This window comes from Motacilla alba, chromosome 19 (genome assembly GCF_015832195.1).
Source record: "Motacilla alba alba isolate MOTALB_02 chromosome 19, Motacilla_alba_V1.0_pri, whole genome shotgun sequence".
Classification (NCBI taxonomy): domain Eukaryota; kingdom Metazoa; phylum Chordata; class Aves; order Passeriformes; family Motacillidae; genus Motacilla; species Motacilla alba.
In genome coordinates, this window is record NC_052034.1 from 1806289 (window position 1) to 1819978 (window position 13690).

At 42.0% G+C, this 13690-nt stretch overlaps 1 protein-coding gene across 5 annotated transcripts in view; it reads right to left on the reverse strand.

The window, feature by feature from the left end:
* Nucleotides 1-13690, reverse strand: part of USP32 (ubiquitin specific peptidase 32) — a 63220-nt gene that overhangs the window by 10971 nt on the left and 38559 nt on the right. For 3 of the 5 annotated variants that reach the window (XM_038157796.1, XM_038157798.1, XM_038157801.1), the window contains 12 exons: nt 13414-13497; nt 11056-11117; nt 10842-10944; nt 9291-9483; nt 7262-7437; nt 6439-6579; nt 4620-4779; nt 1924-2078; nt 1591-1672; nt 1026-1100; nt 398-536; nt 38-143 (listed from right to left, as the gene is read on the reverse strand). In XM_038157796.1, the coding sequence (XP_038013724.1) occupies nt 38-143; nt 398-536; nt 1026-1100; nt 1591-1672; nt 1924-2078; nt 4620-4779; nt 6439-6579; nt 7262-7437; nt 9291-9483; nt 10842-10944; nt 11056-11117; nt 13414-13497 (1476 nt within the window). The remainder of the gene's footprint in view (nt 1-37; nt 144-397; nt 537-1025; nt 1101-1590; nt 1673-1923; nt 2079-4619; nt 4780-6438; nt 6580-7261; nt 7438-9290; nt 9484-10841; nt 10945-11055; nt 11118-13413; nt 13498-13690) is intronic. The other 2 variants (XM_038157800.1, XM_038157797.1) reach the window with 2 other exon arrangements.

The window sequence follows — 13690 nt, forward strand, 5'->3', positions numbered from 1 at the left end:
CCAAGAAATCCTTGTTTTCCACCCCAGAATAACTCACCCTCAGCTTTAAGGGGGCGATGTTCTTCTGGGTGCCACTCCACAGCTCCTGCACCAAATCCCCATAGCACTTGGCCATGTGTCCTTTCATTCCTATGGGATTTGTCCTAGAAATGACAAAGGAATTAATACCAGATTCAAATGCAGCCACAGCTCAAGGCTGGAGATGAAGAAAGAAGCAGAAAAGCTTCCTGCTCCCAGCAACAAGTTGTATTTCCACGCCTCTGAAGTAGTATGTGCTGCAGAGCTGGTAACACTGAATTTAAATCGTTCCTTCCCACTGAATTGCAGCTTGCAGGAGCAGACAGCCCTGAATAAATGTTCCAGCACCCAAAGTGCCACTGCTGTCCCCAGCAGTCACCTGTTCAGCTCGTAGAGATGCCTCCCTGAGATGAAGTAACGGGTCAGGGGCTGCGTGTTGCTGACACACTGGATGCTGGAGTTCATGAAGCACGTGTTGCCCAGGTTGCTCAGGCCTGTAGCACCCTTCTCAGTAGGAACTGAATGAAAAAAACATGATTTTAGCAGTCAGGCAGATGAGAAAATTCAGGATGTTGCAGCAGCATCTTCTCACAGTAACCAGTTTAATGGAACCTGCTCCCAGTTATGAACTACACGGATGCAGCAGGAGTTTCAAATACACCTCTCTCAACTCTGCCTCACAGAAATTGAGGTATTTTGTTGGTCTGATCCACCACAGACAGCAGTGCAACCCATACAGAATATTTACAGGTAATTATGGTACTGAAAATTCTGGGTTTGTTTGTTAAAATCTTAATTACTCCTTGCTTTAACAAAATCCAAGGTAATACACAGGAAATCCCACCCTCCCACATCTCCAGCACTTTATATAAAGGCCAAGCAAAGGAACATAAAAGACCTCACCCAATGTTAACAGGACTTGTGTTTGAAAGGATTGTTTCAACATTTCAACTGTTTTTTGGGATTTTTCTTCTCATCACAATCCAGTGACTGGGTGAAAGACTCACCTTTGTGTCTGTCTATTTTACTGCTGTTTGCTATAAAAGACATCTCTTCTGGCCAGCTCATGTCTTTGTTTCGAACTGGAAAAGGACATGAAAAGGGGCTTTTAAAAACTGTTACTTACTCCAGAGAGCTTACACAGCTGAAGAGGTTTAATTAAAAATGTCTAATATTTGGGATTAGAAATGTGCTTACTTCCAGCTATTATTTTTGCTACTTCTCATTTCAATGTTTCTAATCATTATTGGAACTCATTCTAACACTGGCATCCCTCCAACCACTCCAGTAACATCTTCAGGAAGCAGCCTTGGGATTGCTTTTGCTGTTGAATAGCAAATTTTTCAGTGCTTATTTTAATTCTCAATGAAGATCCACCAGCTCTGAACAAATCAGTTCATGAGCCACCACTATTACTTTGTGTCGTTGCAAACCAACAAAAGATCCAAATGCATTTCAAAGCAGGGATAAAATACATGTAAACTTTCCTGAATTAGCTTTGCCACCACCTCCCCACAGGTTCCCTCTGCAAACCTCTATTTTTAGAAGCACAGTCAAGGATACTTTTTATACCTTCTATTACTAAATGCTGCTCATCTTGGATTTTAAGGTATTCCAGTCTGTGATCTTCATCATCCAGCAAAGTGAGATAGTTCTGCAGGAGAAGAAAACACATCCCAGAATCAGAGTTCTGCATGCACTGAAAGGATCCTCTCCACTCTGAGCATCCTCTCACCTCAGAGGGGAATTAAAGCACAAAAACAAACAGCAAGAGCCTTTAACCGCGCAGGATCTTTATGGCCGCTCTCATTTCCCTGCGCACGTGCAGTTAGTAGATTCTGGAGAGCAACAATCACTAAATAATATAAAACTAAAGAGAAGAGGAAGGCCAAGGAGCAGGGTTACCTCGCTGTTGTAGAGCCAGAGGCGCATGTCCTCCTCCTTGATGCGCAGCCGCTGGGACAGGTACTCGTGGATCTCCTTGATGGTCTGCATGCGGCTGAAGCAGCCAGTGTAAGCCAGCACCCTCTTCAGAGGAGCATTCGGGGAGGGGACATTCCCTGGATCACAGCGGGAGAGCAGGAAAAGAGGCTGCATTTACCCAGAGGTCAGAGCAAGGATGATACACTGAATATACTCGCTGCAAAAAGTTACACACTGGTAGTGCTTGTGTTTAGGTGGAAAGGCAGTTGTTATTGACCCTTTGGGACAACAAATTTGCTGTCACAAAGCAGGTAAAATACCTCCCTTCTTAGCAAAACCTTTAGAAAACTGCTTCTCTGAGATTCTCATCAAAAATTTAAAAATTCAACGGAGTTTTACAAGTTTTCACAATTCTTTCTGTCTCTCAAAGACACAGTATGAGAGGCAAAGGGAATTTTCAAAACAAAGGACTTCAAAATTTCATTAGGGTTTCCTTTTTGAGAGAATGTTGTAAGTAAAATATAAGGTACAAAAACCAGTTGGAATATTTTTGGGAGTAGCATGACTTTGCTACAGCTCTTCTGTGGGGATGAATGCTGATCTGGGCACATGAAATCAGCTCAAAACAGAAATACTCTTAATAACTAAATTTCTTAAAAACTAAATTCCTCAAAACATTCTGTGAAGACACCTGGGATTTCCACCAAAATTTCCCAACAAGCTCACACTTGCAACAACAAATTAATCGGTCAAGAATGTTGCTCTTTCTAATGGGAGATCATCTTTAAGTAAAAGATTCAAAGAGGGGGATTTCTTTTTGAGCTTTTTTTGTTTAAAATTCTGAAGTTCCCCACTGCTTACAAACATGACAAGATTTTATTACCCAGCCCAACCCAAACTGTGCAAGTGCAATACTTAAGTAGCCTGAGGAGTGACAATTCTATTTTCACTGTTAAAAGATTACAATAAAATAAACAGTACAGCATGAAAAGGTGCAGAATGACATTATCACATGCAATTTGACAAGAGAGCAAATGATACCTCATCAATCAGCAAAGCATCAATCTGGCTTCAGTGTACCAAGCAAAGTGTTCAGTTTTTTTTAAAAGAAAACAACATTTTCTGAGATTAGGGATCAGAGGATTAGTTGTAAGATTACAGCAAGAAAGCACATCTGAGAACTCCACAAGATTAATAACAGATTGGACAATCAAATTAGTGCAGTGCAAAGTAATTCCAAATCAAGATCAAATTTGGCACGTGAGAAGATTCATTGGAATTTGGGCATTTTAGGATGTCCAAACGAAGCAGTTTCCACTGGATTAGGTCAGGCAGGAAAGCTGAACTTGGGCAGAGGCAGTTTGTGCAGCACAGCTCGATGGCACAGGCAGCTGCTGACTACACACAGGGCTCAAACCCTACCAGAGCAGTGAAAACCTGAGCAGCTGCATCAGGGTTCTAGCCACGTCCTGACACTAGCAAGGCTGAAGGATGGAGCTTTCAGCACTCAGGTGAGCCCATTTTTTGGACAGGTTACTGTGGATGCAAATGTGGGGCCAAATGTTCCTTCCAGCCTCTTGTGCAAGGCAAACTGGGAACTGGAGACAAATCCTGCAACACCTCAGCTGAAATGTGAAGTCACAGCCTGAAGATTACTCTTGTATCATCTTTTCGTGAGCATTACCACCACAATTATGACAAACAGATTTTAGCTGGGTGTTTATGCTTTGTATTTAATTGTCTTTTTGAACTACATTGAATAATGGTTTTCATATTCCATTCATTTCAGCACTCTCTAAAGAGCATTAAATCATTTTGGGCATCCAAGCCCAGCTGCCCAAGTAACTCAGAAGCAGTTGGCTGAGCATTAATTGAATTTATTGTGCCACTCTACTATCAGAGAGGCACAGAGGCACCTATTCCATGGCTACAGCAATCACTCCCAAAATGGGAATGCCCAGCCCTGGCTCTCCTGATCAGTTCAGCTTCTGCAGTGCTCATTTCCCACCCCCAACTCACCCAGAAACATGGCAAGCAACTGCAACTGATTTCCCTGCAAGTGCTCCCTGCTGCCTTTTCCATCAAGGAAGACCAGGGGACCCTTGCAAATGCCCCCTGCTGCCTTTTCCCTCGAGGAAGAGCGGGGGAAAGCCCTGCAAGTGCTCCCTGCTGCCTTTTCCCTGGAGGAAGAGCAGGGGAAAGCCCTGCAAGTGCTCCCTGCTGCCTTTTCCTCTGAGGAAGAGCAGGGGAAAGCCCTGCAAGTGCTCCCTGCTGCCTTTTCCTCTGAGGAAGAGCAGGGGAAAGCCCTGCAAGTGCTCCCTGCTGCCTTTTCCCTGGAGAAAGAGCAGGGGAAAGCCCTGCAAGTGCTCCCTGCTGCCTTTTCCCTGGAGAAAGAGCAGGGGAAAGCCCTGCAAGTGCTCCCTGCTGCCTTTTCCCTGGAGAAAGAGCAGGGGAAAGCCCTGCAAGTGCTCCCTGCTGCCTTTTCCCTGGAGGAAGAGCAGGGGAAAGCCCTGCAAGTGCCCCCTGCTGCCTTTTCCCTGGAGGAGGAGCAGGGGAGCCCCGGTTGTGCCGCAGGGCGATCGAGCTGGAGCACAAGCACAGCACAGCAAGCTCCCCCGGCCTGGGCTGGCCTAGAAACTGCACAAAGGGTGGTGGTTCTTGCTGCATTCTTAAGTTACCTCTGGGCAAATGCTGAGGGAACATTCTGAGGCTCATCATACCCATATTGACCCAGACGTTGGACTGCTGGGTGCGCGTGGCCGGCTGCTGCCGCAGGAACAGCAGGTACCGGGGGAACAGCTCCAGCTCGGGCACGTTGGTCTTGCTGTTCTTGATCACCTGCAGAACACGTGAGGAACATTTTAGAGACTCACCTTGATAGCATGGAGGGAGTAGCAATGGGAACAGGAGTGATTCGATCATTAAAAAGTGATTAAATTATTAAAAAGGCAAACTCTTTAATGAGGAGACGAAAAATCCGAACTTCTCGTGGGGTTTTAGGCAAATATCCCCAGGAATGACAATTTTCTGGTTCCTAAGCACTTTTTGGAGCTTATTAGCTGCAAGTTGTCAAAAGCAAACACCTTATTTAGTGCAGCATCGCTCTCTGCACCACACCATGGAAAGAATCTTTTTATAATGCCTGGAATATATGTGAATCCACAATGAACCTCATTAATTCCCCTCAGTGTTTAATACTTCCACATAAAAGTTTCACGGCTGTTGAAAGAACTGACAAATGCAGGATAAGACATTTGGTTTGAACTTTGTGAACCACAGGATTGACTTAAAGCCTTCGTATTGTACAAACGGGCTGCAACCCGCTTTTGTTGCATTTTGCTGCGTTGACAGGAAAAGCTGAAATTACCCCAAAACATGTTTTGCAGCTTTTCAGCCACCATTTCTACAAAGATTTTGCCACTTAGATCTGTCCAAATATACAACCAGAAACGGAAGGAATGTTCAAGTCTTTTTGGGACCACGTGAAGCAGAAGAAAACGGCTCAAGCTGTGAGAAGGAACGTACCACGCTGAAGTGCCACAGCATTCAACTTCAGCTACAACAAAAACAATGGTGATGACATTTTCTGAGGGGAAAAAAAGCACATTACTTTGTGTATAAAGTGATGTGGCCTTTTCTGGATCATGAAAGGTGTTTGTTTCCATGGAGAATGTGTGGGAGGAGGTAAGAAGATGGTGATTTTTCCCTGTAAAATAATTGTCTGCACTAGAGCCAACAGACCAAATTGTCGAGAATATAGAGATAATCCTCTCCCATCTGTGACACTGAATGTTTGTGACACCAACCACCAAAAACCTATTGCTACCAGCACAAAAACCCCCTCATACCCTTTTCTTAAGTGCATCTCCTACAAGGGACTACCTGACACAGAACAAACCAACCACTCTGTGGAACAAATACACTCAAGAGAAATGGAAGAAAAAGCTCCCAGTGTTTCCAAGTGAGCAGAGTCCTGCAGCTCCAGCTCCCAGGGGCTCCTGAGCAGCCATCCTGACACACAGTCCTGGCCTCACCTCAGAGCTGCTTTTGAGCTCTTCCCCAAGCTCTGCACGTTGTGTTTGTGATGCTGAACCTGGAGGAGCAATTGTTGCCTTCCCCCCACTTCATGAAATTGTCAGAGAGAAGGAACAGGTCTGCAGAGCTGCAGGTGTCCCACTTTCCATTTTATAGCTTTTTAACTCTATCTCAGCCTTAAAGATGGGAGTTTTGATGGCAAGCCCTTTAAACTGACCTGAGGTTTAGTTCTGTGAGCTTTAGCAAAGAGCAGCAGCCGAGCAGCACCTCTGCCCTGCTGCCAGAGCCCCGGGACTGTGCTGCAAACCTCTGCCAAACAGCCACCACTTTCCCTCCAGGGCCAGCCTGGAGCTGCTCTTTCCCAGTTTGCTCTTCCAGACTCAGGGTGAAGTGGGAGATGACTGTGAGAGGTCACCTCTGGACAAACCTGCTTCTTAAAAAGTTTCAAAAATCACAACTCACCGGCCTGGGCAGGGACAGGTTTGCTCCATACCAGTGGTAAAGTGCTCTCCAAACTGGTTCTGGCACCATGACATAGTCCTTTCCTTCCACCAGCTGTGGAGATCTCTTCAGCCTTCCACCCTCCATAGTTAATGATGCAGCCTTGAAAAAAAAAAGGGTTTTTGTCACATGTCAAGTGGAGAAATGAGTACATGGCCACAATGATTTCAGTTCATGGACACTGAACACTCTTTAATTATTTAAAGACTTCTAAGTAACAATTAGCTGCTTTTCACACTGAGAGATGGTAGTTCAATGTAACAGTAATTAACGTTCAAGTCTCATTATTTACTGGTTCTCTCAAAGCTTGTGCAGTATAAAATTCATGTCTTTTGCTCTTGTGTCACCTACTCCAACAGCTCTGAACAGAAAAATCCCACCTCTGCTCAGCACTGATGCTGCTGGTCTGTGTTTCATGTTCTGTTTGCACTCATACTGCACAAACTATCCCTTCTGCTTCACTACATTGTCATGCAACAGCAGTAAATTCATATCTGGATGGAAATGCTGAGCTGTTTGATTATCAAAGTCTTTTACATTTAATGCTGCAAGCTTTCTTTTCATAAATACCTTCCCAGCTGTAAGAATATTTTGAATGTTTCTTTCCTCACAAAACCCAAGAGTAGCTGCAGAAGCAGAACACAACTTTTCCCTCTTAGAATAAGAGTAAGAAACCTCAATTTTGCTGTGTGACAGAGCAGCATTGATCCAGAATTAAGCTGGAAAAAAAAAGCTGTGATAAAAGAGAGCTTTTCCTGTGTTGCCATGCCTTGGCTGCCCTTACCTTGACTGGCTCCTGGGTCACCAGGGGCTGGTTGTCAATGGCTCCAGGTTTCTGGGGGTTCAGCTGCAGCAGAGCATTGCCATTGGAGCCAAGCAAACACTGGTTGTTGTTGTCTGAAGTGTTGTGCTGCCTTGCAAAGCTCACCTCAGAGCCTGGGGTGCCAGGGTACAGAGCATCTGAGCACAAAGCAGGAGAAAACCAGAAATCATTCACCTCTCGATGCCAGCAGCCACAAAGGAATGAGTGACACTCCTGGATCCTTGTTTCACAAAAGATCAACTTTGCTGCCCTTCCTCCTGCAGTGAAACATGCAACTCTCCCACCTCCAGAGGGATAAATCTGTTATCTCTCAGAAAGGGATTTATGATTTCGTATTATATTCTATATATTTAATATCATGATTGCACAAACACAGCCCTGAAACAGCCTATTTTATATATTTAATATCATGATTGCACAAACACAGCCCTGAAACAGCCTATTTTATATATTTAATATCATGATTGCACAAACACAGCCCTGAAACAGCCTATTTTATATATTTAATATCATGATTGCACAAACACAGCCCTGAAACAGCCTATTTTATATATTTAATATCATGATTGCACAAACACAGCCCTGAAACAGCCTGTTTTATATATTTAATATCATGATTGCACAAACACAGCCCTGAAACAGCCTGTTTTATATATTTAATATCATGATTACACAAACACAGCCCTGAAACAGCCTATTTTATATATTTTATATCATGACTGCACAAACACAGCCCTGAAACAGCCTATTTTATAAATTTTATATCATGATTACACAAACACAGCCCTGAAACAGCCTATTTTATATATTTTATATCATGATTACACAAACACAGCCCTGAAACAGCCTAAACCAACTCTGCATGAGCAAATGTGGTGAGCATGTTGTTATCTGGATGTTTGAATATCACACTCCTAAAAAACTCATATACAGAACTGCAGATAAATCCAATAATGCCCTTGGTTTATTTTTCCTTGAAAAGGCAAATAATTCTTATAGAAGCTGCTTTGGTCATGCAGAACTAAATGGAAATGTCAATTAAAATAAAAATAAAAAGAAATCCTTTGTCTCTCTACCCTTTGTTTCCCCCAACCCCTACCCCCAAAAACATCACAGTAATTTACCTAATGTCAATTGAAATTATGATTTTTAAATATCTTTTTTTTTTTAAGGCTACCTTAAGCTGCCTTATAAGGAAAAAAAAAAATCTCCATTTCTCACAAGAACTCCTTGAAAATCAGGACTAAAATCTCTCCTTTCACAAAGATGGCTCTCAGGATCTGCACAAACTCATTCAAATTTAAATCACATGCCCTGTAAAAGTACAACTGTGCTTTTCCTCGTGGGTTTTTGCTGCTTCTCCCCTCTCTTTGCTATCACTGCATGGCAGAGTACAGGATCAACCAGCTTAAAACACCTCAATGTGAAAGTGGGGTGAAAAACCCACTGAGAAAATAAACCACAGGACAAAAAAATACCCTGAAAATAATTCTGGAAATGAATGCTGGCATAACAGATGAACTGCTGTCAAACAAGAGTTTGTGTTTAGCCACCACAGACTAAAAAAATCCTAAAAAAAATCCTTAAAAATCCTAAAAAATACCTTAAAAATTCCTAAAAATTCCTTTAAAAAACCTTAAAAATTCCTTTAAAAAATCCTAAAAAAATCCTAAAAATCCTAAAATATCCTAAAAAATCCTAAAAAAATCCTTAAAAAATCCTTTAAAAAACCTTAAAAAATCCTTTTAAAATCCTTTTAAAAAATCCTAAAAAATTCCTAAAAAAAATCCTTAAAAATTCCTAAAAATCTTTAAAAATTCCTTTAAAAATCCTAAAAAAATTCCTAAAAATCCTAAAAAAATCCTAAAAAGCCCCCCAAAACCCCCTGCAATCCAAGCTGTGCTGTGTCTCTGGCTGGAGGGGTCCATGCAGTGTGCAGTTTTCCCAAAAGCTGTTCTACATCAAACCTCCAAGGAAATAAGATGCTTACTGCTGCTGGTGGACTCTGAGGCTTCTGAGGCAGTGGAAATATTATCTGAAAACTTTTCTTCTGGAGCACTGAAGTCATTAAGACCTCCCATTTTGTCTTCTCCCTGTTCTGGGGTATTGGCTGCAGCAGCTACCAGGGGATTCTTACCTCCACTCAAGACAGATGAAGGCTCTATCACAACTGGGTTTGCATCCTAGAGGTGGGGAAGAAACAGAAAAGTTAATTATGAGCCAAGATCAAAGATGTGTCAGTCAAAGCAGCCACCAAAAATTCACAGTTCTGTGACTGCTTTTGCACATCACAAGATTTGCTGATGGAGAAATGCTTTCTACGTGTACAAAGAAAAAAAAAAGCAGAAATCAACTCTAAAAATTGTTAAAACAATCAGATAAACCATCCTGCACAGAGGCAGGATTCCAAAATTACTTCCCCTACCTAGATACATAAAAATACACCTGGTTTTAAACAGCTGTAATTACAGACTGCAAATATTTGCAGACTTGAATTCCTATGGTTACATGAGAACAGCAAGCACAACAAAAACCACATTTTTTTTCCCCTCAAACCTGCAGCATTTTCACAGAAATTCTGGTGAATTTTGATTTTTGCTTGAAGTGCAGTGAGCAATGGCCTTGTGCCACCATGCAAAGGATCAGGGGTGAAACCCTGTGCACATCTGAGCACTCACACCAGGGCAAGCATCAGATTACCTGGCACTTCTGGCATTTCAACCCTCATTTGGCCAATTCATTGTGCACAAAGAATGATGCTCTTTACAAGGTTAGTTAATGCACACATTGCATTAATTTCAGCTATTTGTTTTTATAAAACAAATCAAGTACTTATATGATTACTTATGAGAGTATAATAACTCTTGTGAGAGGTTTATTTCACTTATTTAGCCTGCAAATAATATTTCTCTCCAATTACATTTTATTAAATTTATTAAACATTCTGTATTTTGTACAATTCAGGGGTGCTTTAGCTTAAATATTTTAATTAAAGGTATTAAGGAGCACCCTGTATCTAAAAAGTTTTAATAAGACTCCTTTGATTGGGTATTAGGCTATTTTTTGTCATTGCCTCTAAAGCAAATTATAGCAATTTCCTCCTTTGTCCAGAAAATTCAGAGTGTATTTGTGGCCCAAGCCAAGTCAAACCCAAGTGGGCAGCTTTATTATCAAATGGATCAGAAAATGTGAAAGAAATGCTCCTGGGAGCATGGTTTTTATTCAAAGATAATCTTAAGATGCAGGAATGATGAAAGAGATGAGAATTTAATGAAATTACAGTGCAAAGCTCCCCACATAACAATGACTCAGCAGAACAATTCTTTTCCACCAAGAGACAGGAGATGCTCAGTTCTGAGCATTATTGCTCCAGCAGTCATTTCCTCCACACTGTGTTTTTTCCATCAACACATTCAGAAAGACAAGAAATCCCTTCTTCAATATAGATTATTATTATTATTATTATTATTATTATTATTATTATTATTATTATTATTATTATTATTATTATTATTATTATTATTATTATTATTTTACTTACATATTTGACATATTCTTTCCACTGGTGCCACCAGGGCATAGCAATGAGAAACCAGTTGTGCCCTGGCTGGAGGCCATACCTGCTCTCTCTTTCCAGCCAGCCTCTGCACAGAGAAAATGGGGAATTTTTAGCTCAAACAGGGAATTTCCAGATCTTTTGAAAATACTCAAAGCTGGATGTGAAAGCCATTTCAGCTTCTGAGCAAAGCACACACCTAATAATCTGTCCCTCCTCCTCTGGGGTGGCAGGTCGCAGTCCCAAAACGATGTGACACACCTGAAAAAGGAAGAAATTCTTATTAACAGGCAAAGAAAAGCAAATAAACAACTCAGGTGAGACTTTTCATCACTTTATAATAGAGCAAGATTACTTAAAATTGAATAAATCACTGCTAAAAAAGTGTTTTGAGCTGTGAGGTGCCCAGCTTGTTCCCACTGTTAAGAGAAAGGCACCAGGAATGAAAATGCCCAAAAACAAATGCTGAGGTGAAGAGAAAAGCAGTTTTCATTGTTTTCAGGCCGTGCCAGATGCCAGGGCTGCAGAGGGTCAGATGCACAAATTAGGATGTCTGGGGGTGCTGGGGACAGGGAATGAGGAGCTGGGAGAGTGCAAGTGGTTGGAAGGGGATGAACTAAAAGCAAAAAGGAATTGAAAGGGAAGAAACTGGGAATGAGCGGTTCTAGATGGGACTGAAAGGGAAACAAGCACTGGGGAGGCTGAGGGAGAACTTCAAAGCAGAGCAACCAACCCAAACCACAGCCAGCAGCACTCTGCAGAGCGCAGGGCATGCTCTGGATGCCTGCTGGTATTTTCCTCTCTCTTTTTTGAACCCAGTTTTGAACTGAACTCGAAGCAAAGGCCCCATCTCCTGGGCAGCTGCCTGGCCTGGGTGGGGTTTCGTTCCCAGTACAAACCAGTGCCAGGTGGCTCCTATTTCAGCCCTTTCCCAGCAGAGCTGGACAGGAGCAGAGCAGGGAAGGGCTCCTCAGCAACCTGCCAGGGAGCAGGGGCAGCTCTCGACCCTCCCAGCTGGTTTTGCTGCTCCCCCCATGATGTACAGCCTTCTCCTCGAGTCTCTTTTGAGGCTATCAATTTGTATCTCAGCTGGAGATTTCTAATCGCTGCTAAGATGTCTTATTTAAATTTATATTACAGTGAGAGAGACCATTTCACATTCTGAATGAAACAAAGGCCATTAGCCAGGGGGTAGCAACAGATTTTCCAGCACACACAACACAGCTGGGCCTGGTGTTTCTTTTTAAATTTGTGTAGCTAAAATGAGATTCTTCAGATAAACCAACCCCTCTGCAAACAAACCCATTTGTTGACAAGCTTTCCACTCAGAATATTTGGCTTTTCTGTCTGCAGATGAGGCACACGACACCTCAAATAAATGCCCAGATAAATCAATGGCAGACTCTGACCTGTGCTTTACGTGATAAAGTTATCAAAAAAAAACTGAAATTAAAATCTAAAATGAAAACACAGCAGCTATGCCAGGAGGAAAAAAAAACCATTGTAAATGAGACTTCCAATGAGCAATGTGCAACATTGGTGATGTGTAATCAGCATTAAGACAGATTTATTACATCTTCATTCATTCTTTGTCAAGATTCCAGGGATATTTGTTAGTTCATCAATATTTAGTTATGAGGGGATATTTGATGCCAGACAGGCCAAAAATAAAGACAGCCCTTCTGGAGAAGGTTGCAATTTCAGCAAACTTGATGTAATTAGAGATAAAATGATTTTGAAGAACTTTCTGGTGTTATTCTTTCCAGCTGTGGTGTGGCTGGTGGCCTCAGGATACTGTCACTCAGTCACCCTGAAGCTCTTGGGGAAGTATCATTCAAAATGCAATTTATAAAGGAGTCACAGGCCAATTAGGATTATTATTATTATTATAATTCAAACTCCAAGTATCAACCTCAAAGGAAAACAGGTAAGGAACAAAGTGCAGTGGATGAAAATACTCTTTAGGGCTATTTTCTGCACAAAGAGAGCCAGAGCTAAAATGTGGCTTCCAAGGATTTAGAGAAATCCAATTCAAGCTCAATTAAAACCCAATTCAGCACATACTTAATCCTCAGCTTCTGCAAGTGAACAGTGATAGGATATCCCAGCTTTCCAGGACTGCTTCATTAAGGAAGCAATGAGAGGTACCTCAGAGGGCCTTAACAGAAGATGTAAAGGGAAACTGGTTGTAAAATGAAAAAGGAGAGACTTAGAGATTTTTTTTTCTCATTCCCTGGGTTACTTTCTTGGCAAAGATTTGCCACAAAAAATCATTTCAAACACAGCCTTTGTCTAATGGAAAACATAATTGCTGATGCACTCGAAATTTCATTTTCTGAGCAGTGCACCAGGTTCTCAGGAGCAGATGAGGCTTTGGGCATTCCATGCACTGCAAGAACAACAATCCAAGACAGAATCCTCCTGCCAAGGCAGCCCAGAGCTGCAGAGCCACATCCCCTCCTGCACACACAAATGCTGAGGCTGCACTTCGTGGCCATGCAGAAAGCTCAGCAGTTAATTACTGTAAATTACAACCTTAGATTTCCCCATAACACACCTGAAAAAGCAGATTTAAAAATTCATTGGCAAGAGCACTCTTCACACTCCAGATCTGGTAGTCCTCCAGGGTGAGGTGTCCGAGCTGGAAGGGAGAAGGAAAGGGAAGGAAAAACCATCAAAACATGAAGCTGGTTCTGGTAAAATGCTCATTACCTGTCTCATGCAAGGCAGCACAAAACCAGGGAATTGATAAAAATTGGCACCTACCACTATTTAAATAGAATTTGACCCAGTAAAAGAAAAAAATTCCAGCTCTAGCAGAACACAGGCAGTGA